General features: G+C 39.6%; 1 protein-coding gene across 1 annotated transcript in view; it reads right to left on the reverse strand.

Annotated features, from left to right (window-relative positions):
- Positions 1 to 15,776, reverse strand: part of ca10a (carbonic anhydrase Xa) — a 284,872-nt gene that overhangs the window by 155,244 nt on the left and 113,852 nt on the right. Inside the window, 1 exon segment of the mRNA XM_042508113.1 lies at positions 8,841 to 8,983. Coding sequence (XP_042364047.1) covers positions 8,841 to 8,983 — 143 coding nt within the window.

The following is a 15,776-nucleotide window of genomic DNA, read 5'->3' on the forward strand; positions in this document are numbered from 1 at the left end:
TAGCATCAGCAGCATTAATAAATCTTTTTGCCAAAATGTGCACAACATAAAAAGGTGTAAACATATTGACTTATTAACAGCTCATGAAGCGATATAGCAAACTTTTTAGCAAACAGTTGCTCATTTACAAATCCAGAAAGTAATGGAGCAATATTATGATTTATTCGTAGTTGTGTTTCTAGCCAATCACTGACTAAAAGTTACTAAATATTATTTGATTCACTGTTAGTATAAAAATACTGAATAGTGCAGTTCAGTTCAGTTGGTTTGGATCAATTTATTTGTCTGTCACAAAGATTACTAAAACTACTGGCTCAATGTTCATGAAACTTGGTGGAAGGGCAAAGTAAGGGCCAAGGAAACACCAATTAAATTTTGGATTGTGAAAAGAGCTACTTGTACATTTTCGTTAACATTCTGAGATGGGGCTTATGGCCTTGGCAGAGGTCTGTGCTCCTCTAGTCTGGCCATATTTTTGCTATTATGTAGAAGTGTTGGGCAAAAAAATACACAATTAGTATAAATTCCCTACACTATAGAAAAGACAAAGGGGACATACAAGCAGACTGTTTAAATTACAAAAGTAAAAAAAAATCTTTAAAGAAAATCATTAGATTGAACTTTAAACTTTCAGTTCCATGCAAAGAGCACTGAAACAAAAATGTGCAATTACAGAAGGTGGTCAAATGCATTAATAAGGACACTAAATATCTTCATCTGCTGTTGCTATGACCACTTCTCTTTCAGGAACATGCCAGCGTAGGCTCTGTCAGCTGAGCCCTAAACCCCGAGAAACAAGCATGCAGAGCGTCCTCCCTCGAGATGTCATTACCAGCTCTTTGAGAAAGGATCCATCAATGTGAAGAAGAGAGGGAGAAGTTTTCAAACAAGTTGGAAGGGCTGCACATACAGAATCCAGCCCATCACATGAGACTCACTTTGATTTCTCAACACTGGAAAATCACACATCCTTTATACATAAATAAAGTTGGTATATTCTGCGTACAGCGATCACAGGAAAACCTTCTGATTGCCTCTTCTCTAGTTTTTCAGGGAGTTGTTTTCTTTCTTTAATCACTGCCATGAGAGCTATTTGTAAAGCAAAGATGGTGGCAGTTGTGTGGATCCTGCTGTGCGGTGTCAGAGTCCTCCCCTGCCTGCATGTTTGTCCTGTGAGACTGCAGGACGGCAGAAATACTAACTCTGACCCACTTCTCTGTGAATCATCCTGCCATATGCTGCTGTACACACCCTATACACACCACAGCTATCTCACTCCTTCAACCAAACACACAGTCTAAACGCACACTCCTCTAATCTAACGACTCTAACCAAGCCCAGCAAGCGCAGAGGCATGGCAGCGGCGTGTTGAGGCCGAAAGCAATCCAGGAGGGAATACAGACCACATACTGAGAGGAAACATGCAGCTGATTGAAGTTTGTCGGGTAGGAGACACACAACAGATAGATGTGGAGAACAGACAATCACAAGTTTCATTTTGTTGTTAAATCAACTCTGAACTCAAGTCCGATGTTTCCCCCGAGGTGCACTGCTGAACTCTGGATCCATGTGGTGCTTAAACCGAGATCAAATAGCAGCTCCAAATACGCACAGTCATAAGCATGACGGTTTGAATGTTACTGGCAGTATAAATGATGAGGTGGATGGTTGTCCATGTACAAGCCATATTAACTACTTGGAACCTTCATCAGATCTAAACATCACTGTTTTTCAGATTGACGAACAAGTATTGTCAATGTTAAACAAACCTTCCTCGTCCCGATTTATTGTCCAAAAACTAACTATTAAAAACACATAAATGAGGCACACTGTTGCAAGAAATGTCCCAAAATCCTAGCAACATCTAGGAAAAGACAGAAATATCTTAAATTCCTAGAAATGTCATAAAATCCATGACATGTCCTGGACCCCTAGAAACATCCTTAAATCATGGGAGTGTCCCAAAATATGAGAAACATCCTAAATTCCAAGATTTGTCCTAAAATCATGCTTAACATACTGAAATCATAGAAATCGTCCCAAATTCCTAGAAATACCCTAAAATTCTAGAAACGTCCTAAAAATCATAGAACTGTCCTAAGATCCTAGAAATGTCTTAAAATTTGAGAAATGTCCTAAAATCCTGGAAATGTCCTAAACCTCTAGAAACATCCTAAAATCATAGAAGTGTCCTTAAATTCTTGAAATGTCCTAAAATTCTTGAAATGTCCTAAAGTTCTAGAAATGCCCTAAAATCTGAGAAATTACTGGAAATGTTCTAAAATTCTAGAAACATCCTAAAATCATAGAAGTGTCCTAAAATCCCAGAAACTTTCTAAAATCTAAGAAATGGCCTAAATTCTGAGAAACAAATCAAAATACTACACTTGTAAAATCCTAGAAATGTTGTAAAATCCTAAAATTATCCTAAAATCCTAGAAATGTTGCTAAATCCAAGAAACGCCTTGAAATTCTAGAATTGTCCTTCAATCCTAGAAGTGTCTGTAAATCTTTGGAACATCCTAAAATCCTCTAAATGTTTTAAAATCTGAGAATTGTCCTTAAATCCTAGAAAAGTCCCAAAATCCTTTAAATCTTATAAAATGCTGAGGTCACTTTATCTTTTCTTTATCATACAGTATATAAAATAATCAAGCATTAAATTTGTGGTATTTTCTCACATGGGCCCAGTTTGACAGTATCTGCAGATTTTAGATTGTACAGCAGTAGCAGTTCTTTAATGCAGTTTATTTTGCTAACTCAGTGTGTGCATTCAGTGTGTGTGCATCCTGTCCGGACTCTCTCCAATTTTCAAATTCTACACATAGGGGGCTCTGAGGTCAAAAAAGCAATTTGACTTCAAAGTTGCGATGGAAAGTGATAGAATAATGCCACAAGTTGGAAAATTGTTCTGCACTTTCCAAAGAAGCAGAGGTCCCTCAGTGCCCTTTAGTAGATGCCCGACTCGGACAATTTTCTGATGCATCCACACTTGATTCTGGGAGTATAATCAATCTGAGTAATTACCTTCCTCAGTTTGTGTTTGCTCCCAAAGGAAGCCACTGCGTGAAAACACCCATCTGTCTTCAACCAGCTGTTGGTTGTTGCAAGGTATGTGCTCCTAAGTTCAAGATATATCTCTGCTTTGACAGTGTTGTGTTTGAACAAGTCAAAGCAAATTAATGACAGCAATTATGATGACAATGTTTTTTTTTTCAGAGTTTAAGAATTTTGCAGTTACAGCGTTCAGCATTTTGAATTATTGGGACACACCTATTGCACTGTGGCCTGATTCTTTCCTTTCTGTCCCCCTCCCACCATCTCCCTCTTTCTTCTGTCCCTCTGTTGAGCAGTTTGTAATTGAGATTCAGGCCCACAGATGGATATGCCACGGACGCTGGCTCCGACATCGCTGTTACACGTCCAGCTATCTGTGGAGCTTGAGACATGAGAAGAATCCCTCAGCTTCAAGGCCCCTGCATAGCAGAGGCAATTAGAGCAATCTCCCGCCTTGAGAAGTGAGAACGGGCCTCAGTCAGATGATGGTAATTGTGGTTTTCATACACATGGCCCCGCTCCCTTTTGTAATGCTGCGACAACCTCACAGGTTCAGCCAACCCAAACTTGTGCCTAATTAATTTGAATCTTCAATTTGCATAATTGAATATTTACATATTGTAATGCATTCACCACCTTTTTTTTTGCAACTGAGCTTTTGTTTGCAGACTTATACTTGTCAGCCTATTGACTCTCATGTGTACAGCAGCAAACATTGTATATGACGGGAGTTTGACTGTGACCCCCACAAGCCAGAGGACACTCCAGATCCAAGAGCATGCAAGAACAAGCCTTGGAAGTTTCAAGAAGTTTCACAATGAGAGACAGTTAAAAGATTAAAACATGTCACATAACCTTTCACAGATGCAGAATAAAAAAGTGCTTAACATTTTTTTAAATAACACAATAAAAACAAGAAAAAATGAAACATAGTTCAGAGCTGACAAGATAATTACCAAGCAGCAACAAATAAATATTCTTATTTATCCAAGAAATGCAAAAAATCAGAGAAGTGATGTAAGATCCTAGAAATGTCCTAAAATTTGAGAAATATCCTTAAATCCTAGAAGTGTCTTAAAACCTAAGAAATGTCCTCAAATCCTAGAAATGTACTCAATTCTGAGAAATGTCCTAAAATCAGAGAAGTGTTGTAAGATCCTAGAAATGTCCTAAAATCTTTAAAAAAAAAAAAAGCAAATTTGTGTTTTTTTTTTTTTTTGCAAATTTGCCAAAAGGTTTCTGAGGGTTAAATAATACCATTTGTATTTCCTATTTCTGAGCAACAGTTTTGTGTGAAAGGAATTAAAAGCTGGTCTCACACAGATGCCTGTCCTTAATAGAAGCTTGTTGAATGATTTAAGCAAATAATTGCCCCGGTTATTAATTAAAGTTTTACGGTAGATTAAATAAAGATAGTTTCTGCAAACTCCCCACCCACCCCAACACTTATTAAAACCTTGTGACAAGTAAAAACGAGTAGTTGTGAAAGCTACCCCTTGGATCCAGGTTACAGTGCATCTGCTTCAGCGACTCATCGCCAAAAACTATTATCAACGGGTCCAGGAGCACATGTATGGATCCTTTGAGCTAGCTGCAAACATCTGCAGCGAGCCAGCCTGGAAAAGACCCAACACTAGCAGCAGAACTTGCACCGGTCTGCCGAAAGCTTCACACACTCGGTGTGATACCACACACCTGCTATCAAACACAGGATATTAAAGCCACGCGCAGAGAGAGAGCTTTAGAGACTGGCTGGCTGATATCTGATTGGGTGGTTGGCCGTCCAGCTGGGCAAACCTGAGAATGTGGCTATTCCCTCCAGAGTGAAAGTACAGCTGCTGTCCAAGAGCCTGCTGTTTGTTGTTCTACCTAACACTCACTGTAATTAGGCAGATTCAGGGCTGCCAGTGGCACACACACACGCACGCACGCACGCACGCACGCACGCACGCACGCACGCACACGCACACACACACACACACACACACACACACACCTGCATGCTTGTCAGATTTCCTCATCTAGTTGATCAGGATTACAGGAAGATGTTTTTTCATAAACAGAAGAAGAAGAATGGAGACAAGCTGAAGTCCCCTGCTGGTGTTCTGAAGGGTCACAGATTGTCACAAAAGCATTTGGAACTCGTTTAGCGCCCAAAATATGATTAAAAACGTTAAAAGCACGACTTTTGCTGAACTCAGAATACCATTAACGAGACATCATTACTAAATATCCCTTTTTTATGGAATACACCACCTGGCACTGATGCTCATGATGCTATTTTTTTTCCATGCACCTGACTTCAAAGAGCAAGAACAAAAGCAGGAGAGAGCCCCACGTCCCCCAAATGTGGAGAACGCCACCGATTCCGCGGTGCTAATAGATTCCCCGTGCATTTAGTTTGAAATATAAAGCAGCGGGGGAAAAAAAAAGAACAAAAGACATCTAATCCTGTTTCATAAGCGCTTTTCATAAATGTGCAGGAAACACTTCACCGGGAGAGTGAGGACTCCGAAATCACTTTTTTCACCTCCCCGGCTAAGTGATTAAATTCATTAAAATCTCTTCAAGTAATTGCAGCTCATCTATGGCAGAGTAAATATTCAATTAATGGTGCCTTTTTCATAACTGTGATTCCTTCAGTCGGCCATGCACGGCCTCGCATGTCTCCCTGTCATTAATTAAAATTTCTCTTTGGAGGTCAATTAAATTTCCTTTAACTATTCATTTGCCACAATGCAGGGCAGCGTGGAAATCTATTAAACCAGGAGTTCATCTTCCGTACGCAGTTTCAATGATTGGCTGTTGTGACACAGGGTGTTGGGGAGGGGTTAATCTTCTCTCTTTGCTTTCCTCGTGGGCAGAAAGTGGGCTTAAGCTCTTCTCTGTGTGGAGATGGCGAGCTGAGCGGCGGCGAGCCGAGGCGGGAGCTCTTTACCGGTCTCCGTAGCGTGTTTGGCCAAGGCTGACTGGCTGCCAAACAGCCAGAGACAGAGCGGGGATGAATCAGCACTGACAAGGTGAAGCCAGCTTCGTGTTCGCCGGCTGACAGCTCAGGTGCTCAGAGAGATGGAGACACAACAGATTACATTTAGGCCACTGCAGAGAGACGGGGGGAGAGGGGGAGATAAAGCTAAAGAGGAGGGAAGAGTGCAAAATGGCTTTTGGACTCTTGAAACTTTTCAGAGATAAACAAGAAAGTTGAACTTGGGTTTGTGTTAATGTGTGCTGTCATGTGATCATTTGGAGAGCAAAAATTCTGCTGTTGTTATTTGTGAAACTAATTAAAAAGAATGTATATTTATGTTCAGTAGTGGAATGTAACTAAAAGCTTTGAAACTTGTGAAAATTGGCTTAATTTCTTTCAAAAACATGGAAAAAAAAGGCATTAAGTTAATTCAGAAGACATGACCCAAATATTAGTAAAAATTACAAGAAAATGACCTGAAAATTAGCACAAAAAAATCCAACCAAACAGACAAAAACCCAAAACAAACAAACAAGCAAACAATGATTAAATAAACAAAACAAAAAAACAAGCAAATGACCTGGAAAAAATGTTTTAAAAGCCTGATAGAAATCATTTTAAATATCATTAAAAGAAGATTTTGGGCTATTTTTCCCTTTTTATAAAAACATTTTTTCTAAATCTACTAATTTCTTGCAACTTGCAGGATATTATTAGCAAAGTCGCTCATTTTTCCCTGTGTTTTCAAAAGAAAATTAACCCTTTTTGCTAAGGTTCAAAAGGTTTAAATACTTTTAAAGGGCGTCTAAACAATGCACAAGAAGTGGATGTCAATCCAGGTTTCAAAGGGTTAATTACAAATTTGAGGCACTTTCTTTTCATGCCACTTTTTACTTTTACTTCACTCCATTTATCTGAAAGCTTTAGTTACTTTACAAATGAGGATTTTTGCAAAAATAAAGTATGACTTGTTACATATGTAATCACATAACAGCTTAAATAAGTAAAGCTGCAATGATTAGTTGATTAATCAATTAGTCAATTGACAGAAAATTAATTACCAACTACTTTGATAAAAAAGTCTTCTATTTAAAAAAAAATCTATCTATTCTTCTATCTATATATATCTATCTATCTATATATATATATATATATATATATATATATATATATTATATATTAGAGTTTTTTTTCACTATTTTTTGTCATTTAGATTTAAAAAAAAATATTTGAAATTTTTTTTTAAAAAAGGGGAGTGTTGTTCCTATTGTAGCTCCTGCAATTTGGATATTCCTCTTGGCCATCTTGAAATTTAGATTTTTTTTACTTATTTGTGCAGCCCTACTCTAAATATACACAAGGTCCTAGACTACAAAAAAGAGCATTGAAATAGAGCTTGTTAATTTAAAAAAAAAAAGTTCAAGGAGATGATCCCATGGACCTCCTGACAGGTTCGGGCTAAGCCTTGTGTCCTTAAATCCTGGACACACCCCTGTGTATATGTGTGGGGCTGCTGCTGCTGGCCCCTGGCCTCCTCATTTGCAAAAGTGGCCCCTGCACTTTGCAAGTTAAGAATCCCTGATGTAGATGCGACTGTATAGAAACATCATAGCGTCTTTTTGGTGCTATTTGCAGAGGACAGCGATCACAACTGCAAGAAATCACTTGTCAAGAAAATGTCAGCATAGGTCGTTTTAGGGTGTTTCAGCCAAAAAACAAATGCTGCTGTGAGGACGGTCTCAAGGTGGCATATCTCTGACTGATTCGTCCAAAAGCATTTTCCTGGAGCGATGACACTGAGAATCGTCCTTTAATGTTGGAAAAACAACACTGTCTCCACTTTCAACTCCTCTCCACTCCTCTCGGATTTGTCTTAACAGCAATAACACTGTGCCACTGTGAGCAATGTCCTTACTCCGGACACACTGCAGGGTAGCTGCTCTCAAAGTGAAGTCCTTGAGGGAGCAGCGGGGGAGGCCGTGCAAAAAGAGGAATTGCTCAATCTAATTTTCACTTAGAGTAGATATTATACAGCCGAGAAAATGTATGAGTGACTATTGTAATCACAGGTTTTCCTACTAATTCTGTTATATTCTCTGACTGCAAATGACTAAAGTCCTCCAACAGTATAATCTGATCAAGCAGGGGTCCAAGGACACAACGTGGGGCTATTTTTGGATCTTTCCAGTCTGCCATAGGTGGTAAACTGCAATGCGTCCTGTATGCTCTATCATTGCCCGAGGCTAACCCTGTACTAACTGCTGGCATGTAAACATAAACTAATCATTACATTAATCTCACCATGCAACCGTGCACTTTTGCAAGCAGCCCATCTGTGAAGGCTTCCCAATTAGCTGCTGTCATATGGCACAGGATGGAGCAGAATTGCGATCCTCGCTGTCCTTGCTCCACAACTGTACAGGAGAGCATAATAAACAATATGCCTGAGTAATCCGCTGTTAGGCCGCCGGATTTCATCTGCAAAGCCCTTAAGATAAAGTCAAGGCTTCCCTTGAACCAGAACACAACCATTGTGCGTCTCTGAATGGGCGAATTGTTTGGGATTTTATCTCCAGCGGAGTATTCGTCGGACAAACAGCTCACATTGTGTGCCAAAACAAACAGCAGTCAGGAGCATCAATCGGGGGACACACACCGTATCAAAGTACAATAGCAGCCAAACAACAGCATCACAATAGCGACCGTCACTTGAGCGGTGAAGTGCAACGTCTATCAGAAGCGACCCAAAGAGAGTCAACAAAGCCACGAGGCCTGCCGAGGACAGACGCTGTGTTTTGCATTTGTGTGTCCTTACCTTGCGTCCGCCTGTGTTGAGCTTGATGGGCGTGAGGAAGGGGTCAAAGATCATGTGGCTGGTCTCGATGTTGACTGGTGACTGCCTCTTCCCCACTGAGCACAGGTTCCAGGCAGAGTTTACCAGCCCCCAGAACGACGGCACTGCAACACAAAAAGCAGAACGGGCGTTCAAAAGGGGCGAGCATCTGCAGCGGTGAGATAGGGCCACGTTCCACCAGCAGGTCACCCAGACGGGCAGAGTTTCTGCTTCAGCTTTTTCTATTTTTTTAATTTCAGACCTGCCAGACTCACAGTGGGAGAAATGTAATTAGCAGAGTTCAACTGATGTGGGCTTTTGATAGCCGGTGGAAACACTCGGATTGAATCTGCAGAGTTATTTTAATGTTGGCAAATGGTTTAAAATGCTAATTTAAATGTTTGAGATCAAAGTCAAAACGTGTAGAGGTGCAGTAACAACATAAATCCATACACGCACACATACATGCACACATACATGCACATACAAACAGTGGACTTCAGGGATACTCAGCCATTTCTGCAGAATGACAGCAGGCCAGGGGCCAGTCTCAGCAGCCCCATACATGTTTTTAGGATTTTAGGACGTTTCTCGGACTAAAGGACATTTTTTTAGGACTTCAGGTCATTTGTAAGATTTTAGGTTGTTTCTGGATTTTTAACAAATTTCTGGTATTTTAGGATTTTTCTAGGATTTTAAGACAATTCTAGAATATCAGGACGTTTTTCAGGATTTCAGGACATTTCTTGGATTTTAGGATATTTCTCTAATTTTGGGACGTTTCTTGGACGTTGGATTTTAGGACGTTTTGCGGATTTCAGAATGTTTCTAGAATATTAGGACATTAGTGGCTTAGCTAGGACCTCTGTCTTACTGGACCTCCGTCAGGGGGTGTGGGGGATCCTCCACTGGCACTTTTCTTGATAAACAAGCTCTGTTTTGATGCTGTTTTATGCACCCTGGCACCTTATGTATACTAAAAGTACAAAAACAATCCCCAGTGTGAATCATTGTATTTTTATTGCAAACTAGAAAATGTTTGGAGGGCCACTTGATACACTTTGGAGGCCAGATTAGACCGCAGACTGTGAACTGAGATTCACTGGTATACATGGCATACATATGTACGTGTCTATTGTAAGTGAAATTAATGCACAAATATAATAATTTTATTTCCACTTTCCATGTTGTCATTAATTTATTCAACCTTTACCCGACCCGGTCCAGTGAGAGCAGATCACACTCTTTTGCCGGGCACCTTTTGTACAGACGACAACAAAGGAAAGGCAACTAGAGGGGCCCTCGGAGAGCGCAAGCCTCCGGCAAGGCCAAACACCTTATCTCACAGTGGCAAAGGTCCAAAAGACATTCACAACATTAATACAGAAGCACACAAGTATTTGCTGTTGTAAAGATATGGTGGAGTAATGGCTTCCTACACTGAGAATGAAGTCACACTCCCTCCGTGTGTGTTTTAGTCCCAGTTTCTCTGTATGATTTATAGTTGTACGAACTTTCGACACCATCTACTAGACAACTTTTGTGGTTCAGAGTCTAGGGGCCCCGATGGCAAAGGGCACGGTCACCTTTAGTTTTAGCCAGAGGCCCGAACTGAGGATGTAAGGCTGCACTGCCTCATAAGTGGTTGGTGTTTCTGTTATGTAGCCTAGACCCTGATGAGCTTTAAAGGCGATCAGTAAAATCTTAAAATCAATTGTAAAATGGACAGGGAGCCAATGGAGGGAAGCCGGAATTGGAAAAAATAAGGGAAAAGGGAAAAATAGGGAAAAATGTGAAAATTATATATTTTAAATTATTTTACAAAGTTATCTTTTTTTTTGTTTTTTGCAATTTTTCCAGGTAATTCTCATTGTTTTTCATTGTTTTTTTGGTTTTTTTTTTAAACTTTTTTCCCATTTTTTGAAAGAAATCAAGCCAATTCACTTAGTTTTCAGAGGGTTAACTTCTAGGCTTAAATGCGCCCATATCATCTATCTTGAAGATACAGCAGCACGTGGATTGCCAGTGTAATACTGCAGCAGCCAATGCCAAGGTGAGAATCACGAAGCTTAGTGGGCGAAACTAATCTGCAGTGACTTTTAGCAATTTTGTCTCAAACCTCCCTCAGAATAGAGGACGTATGAGAGAAGTGAGAGAAGAGGAATCGGCCTGTAATCAGCTAACACATGTACTATAAGACTGAGAGGACAGGATGGCACAGTGAGAGAATGTCAGCACTGTGGGCGTGATAGGCATCTCAGCCAGTCATTTTCTTATGTAAGACTTGGCCACCGGGACCATGGATTCAATTCCTTCAACAGGGTGGGAAGCAAAGGCTTATCACCATCAACTCCAGCAAGAGGCTTTTTTTTTTTTTTAGTGCTACAATATCTGCTGGAGCCTAAAGCAGCATTTTCCATTTAGGAGCACAGTATTACGCAGAGATGAGTCACTGGAATTGTGCTATGCAAATTCCGCCGAGATTTTCCAACAAAAGCGGAGATAATTTGAAATTTGAGAATATGCAAATTCATGATGAATCAGGGTGGAGGGAGACACGACACAGCGTGAATTCAAAGCAAAACCTCAACAAGTCATGCAAGACTCGGAGTGATTTTGTTTGTGGTGCTCACAGACGTGCTCGACAGAGGAAAGCACTGCATCACTGTTCAGTTATAGCAAGTCAAGAGAAACAGACGGCAGGGGATTCATCACCCTTTCTACCATGAACATGGCGTTAGCTGGGGGTATGTGCAGATTTCATGGTGTTTCCCACTATTAATAAATATCTGCAGAGAGCGTTTGGTTAAAGTAAGCAAACACGTGTGACTAAGCTGCTGCCTTAACCCTTTAAAACCCCAGCAGTCTGGGTCTGAGTCTTGTCAAAAACATGGAAAAAAGGCAATGAACAACAAAAAAGGAATTGCTCCAAATATTAACAAGAAATAGAAAGAAGAAATAAAAAAAAACAGAAAAAAGAAATAGAAAAATGAGAAAGAAGAAAATTACCTGAATATTGCCAAAAAAGAAAAGAAACAGAAAGTTAAAAATATAGTAATTTTCTGTAACATAATTTAAATCACAAAAAAATTCCATAAAATTGATAAAACAAACAAACAAGCAAACAAAAAAAGGAAAAAACCTGAATAAAGTGATTAAAGATGAATAATAATTCTGTACAATAAATTTAAAAATGTAATAATAATATTTATAATTACCGGTTTTACCCCCCCCCCCCCCCCATTACTTTTTTATTTTTTTCATCCTAAAAGTATTAATTTCTTGCAATTTGTGAAACACTTATTAACAAGTTGCTCATTACTTTTTTCCCCAAGTTTTTGAACATAATCGTGCTGATTGCTAAGGGATTAAAGGTTTCAATACTTGTTTTACTTGTCTGAAAGCAGCACAAGAAAAGTGATATTGCTCCAGGTTTTGAAAGGGTAAAAGTGTCAACTTATATCTGTGACATCTAAAATACAAATTAAACCTAACCCTTAATTTTAAATATACATAGCTTGTGGAAACGGGACTGAAAAGAGGCTACACTGTAAACGCTTCACAGAGATGGGATAGAACAGGGAGCTAAGGGTGCCCCTTTTTTTGCCCTCAGGCCTAAAAAACTGGTTAATCCAGCCATGGAAATACAAACTGTGATGGAATGAGCAGTTTGGGTAAGAATTTTTAAGTCTTTGTTTTCTCCTCAGCATACAGCTGGCTAACCAGGGTTCAGTGTACAACCTGTACTGGCTGAGTGCTGGTTTGTGGACTGCTTTTGAGGGATTTCTGTGCCTCTCCAGATTCCAGCAATTTTGTTAACTCTTTGAAACTTGGAGTGACTCCACTTTTCTCTTCCTGCTGTCAAACACCTTTCACAAGTAACCCTGAATAAAATTGTTCAATTTCTCTCAAAAACATGGGTAAAAAGGCATTGAGCAACTTGGCAAGAAATTAATACATTTAGAAATTATTTTAAAGAAGCTAGTGAAAAATGTGTAGGGGAAAAATAAGAAAGCCATGGAAAAAACTATATTTACAATTACCATAATTACCTATTAAAATTATATTACAGAACTACTATTGCCCAGGCCATTTCCTTTTTTTAATTAAAAAAAAAAATAATAACATTTAATTATTATTATAATTATTATTTTCAAATCTATTCATAATTTCCAGGTAATTATCCCATACTTCTTACTAATTTCCTGCTAATTCTTGGGTCCATATATTTTTAGTTGTTCATGCCATCTTTTTATGTTTTTGAAAGAAACTGAGCCAATTTGCTCAGGTTTCACAGAGTTAACAGAGTGAATATTATATTAATGATACCAATAGATTTAAGCTGTACAAAAAACAGCTAAGCTGTAATAAAGCAGAATGATCAGTGAAGCCACTCAAAGCGTAACAGAATAATAGATAATAGCATAGATAATGTGATGTAGAACTTTTGAGTTAGGCTTTAAATGAGATGTAGGAAATGTGAATGAAGAGAAAATCCTTTAGATAGTTCTTTAATCTACAAGAGGGTCAGAAGATCACAAGCTGGGCTCAACATACCCTGGTGCAGTAAGTGAGCAGCTTTAGTAAGAGCTGAGGCCTTTCATGGCTCAATATGACTTTCCTTGAAGCTTACCTATTATTTATCCAGACCCGCATCGAGCAGTTAATCATGTCATTTTATGTTCGCTGCAGTTACGTTTCAATTCACTTTGAAATAACCATCCAGACTTAATCCTGCACTGACTGAAAGATGACAGATAGGTCCACTATAGTTACAGAGTGGTGACTGTGCTGCAGACAGAAGTAATGGCACACTGCAGGACCTTAGTCACACACCACTGACTCACATTGCAATAAAAAGCTTTGCCTGGTAATGCTGCTGGAGGTGGGAGCGCTTTCTGTGAGCTGTCAATACTTTGACTTTATCGCAAATAACGAGATGTATGTCGACCTGCACCACGCCACAGCAAAATAGTAAATACTGCCGCTTTATGAGATATGCCTCCGAACTTGACCTCAAGCACAATGTTGAACATAATGCCCACTTTCAGAGTCCTCACACGCCAGTCTGCAAGTTGCTGCTTTTATTTTTGTCAGCAGAGTGTGGCAGCAGCTTTGTCTGCCAGTCCAGCAGCAGCAGCAGCAGTGGGAGCATGGGACTAGATGTGTGGTCGCCGGTCACTCGCAGCAGTCTTTCTCCATTTCTGCCAATCGCGCAGAGGCCTGATGAACTCTGGCAGGCTGGCCTCTCTAGCTCCGATGTTGACGGAAGCCCTGAGCGGTGAAGTGCAATGTTTGACCGAGATGCAGGGGGAGTCTCTGGTGAACTCTGTGTTACATATCAGTGGCAGCTACAGCCAGAGCTACTTCACAGTGCAGAAAAGGCCAAATTTCTTTAGGGAGCTCAGGGGTTTGCTAGTAACAGGACAGTCCCTCTCTGTGGCAAAGGTAGTTACAACGGACACCAGTGACTATTCTGATGGGCCTGAGTGCACGCCAAGTTAGTTGTTTAAAGTGAACACACATAAAAAAAAAAAAAAAATATATATATATATATATATATATATATATATATATATATATATATATATATATATATATATATATGTATACAGTATATTGTATCCTCTTGTCACACGATCACGTTGATGTCCAAAGTCACGAGACTTTGGACATCAACAGACATATTACCCAAAAATCATCACTGTATAATTGTATATGATGAATAGCAACAGGAAAATAATTAATTATGGATTTAATTGCTTTTTTTTGTATTTTTTATAGTGTATGTAGAATAAGTACACAATTTTGTTTTACATGCTGCTAACTATTTACAAAAAAAAAAGAAAAGGAAAAAAAACATGATGGAGATTGGTTTGCCTTTTCAAAGGATTACCACAAAAGCTAATGCTTTCAATTCAATGTGAGTTTTCCAACCTGCCCTAATTCGGAATTTGCAAAATACTGCTGATTTGACTGTGCTGTCAGCACATGATCCTGAAAGACACCTTTCACCTGCGCAGGATACGCCTCTGGACAGCAGCAGTTGAGAACGCAGTGGACAGAACCAGATGTGTTGATATTAGACAGTGCAGGACAACTGGATGGCACCTGCCACATCAGCCTGATAGGCAGACAGGTGGCATCATCTGAAAAACGCATGTGGACGGAACCTGTCACGTCTGCATGATACACCACAGAAGGGCATCAGGTTGAAACCGGAAACAATGTAATATTAGGAGCACGAAGGAGCCTGTAGGGCAGGGGGGACCAACAAACCCCAGACTTTCATGCAGGAATCCAGTGTTCACTTCCCGTCTGAATGTGAATGGTTTTTTTTTACACCACGCTGTATAATCCTGCCATGTGCATGTGCTGACATCACTGTAACGTGATCCTGGAACGTACGACCAGATGCAGAAGGATAACTTAAACGTAATATGTAGACACTGAAGTCTACTGCAAAGCAGTAACATGTGACGACTTGGGATGAGAATATGTTGGTTGTTCTTGTAACACAGTCATCTCTCTGAAATGAAAATCTGAATTGCTCTCAAGGGGCCGGTCTCCAGCCAAAACATTTTGCAGTTCCTGCTCTCATGACAAGCCACCCCGCACTGCAATTTTGATTGGTTATAATGTTCCACAAAGCATGTTGCACCATGGGAGATAAAATCTTTACTTTTGGCGACACACACCAATGGGAGCAAGCCATTTATGGGCTACTGTGTTAGCACATCATACATGTCAAGTTCAATCAACATCATACAACAATATGTCAAGTTAAATCCGAGGATTCTGCTGTTGTATGAAACACATTCTATCACTATCTTTCTACAGGAGGCAAAAACAGCAAGACAGAGTGAAAAACATATCACAGATTGGGTATAATTTCTTAAAGGCAGCACTGTGTTTGTG

This window comes from Plectropomus leopardus, chromosome 19, assembly GCF_008729295.1.
Source record: "Plectropomus leopardus isolate mb chromosome 19, YSFRI_Pleo_2.0, whole genome shotgun sequence".
Lineage (NCBI taxonomy): Eukaryota > Metazoa > Chordata > Actinopteri > Perciformes > Serranidae > Plectropomus > Plectropomus leopardus.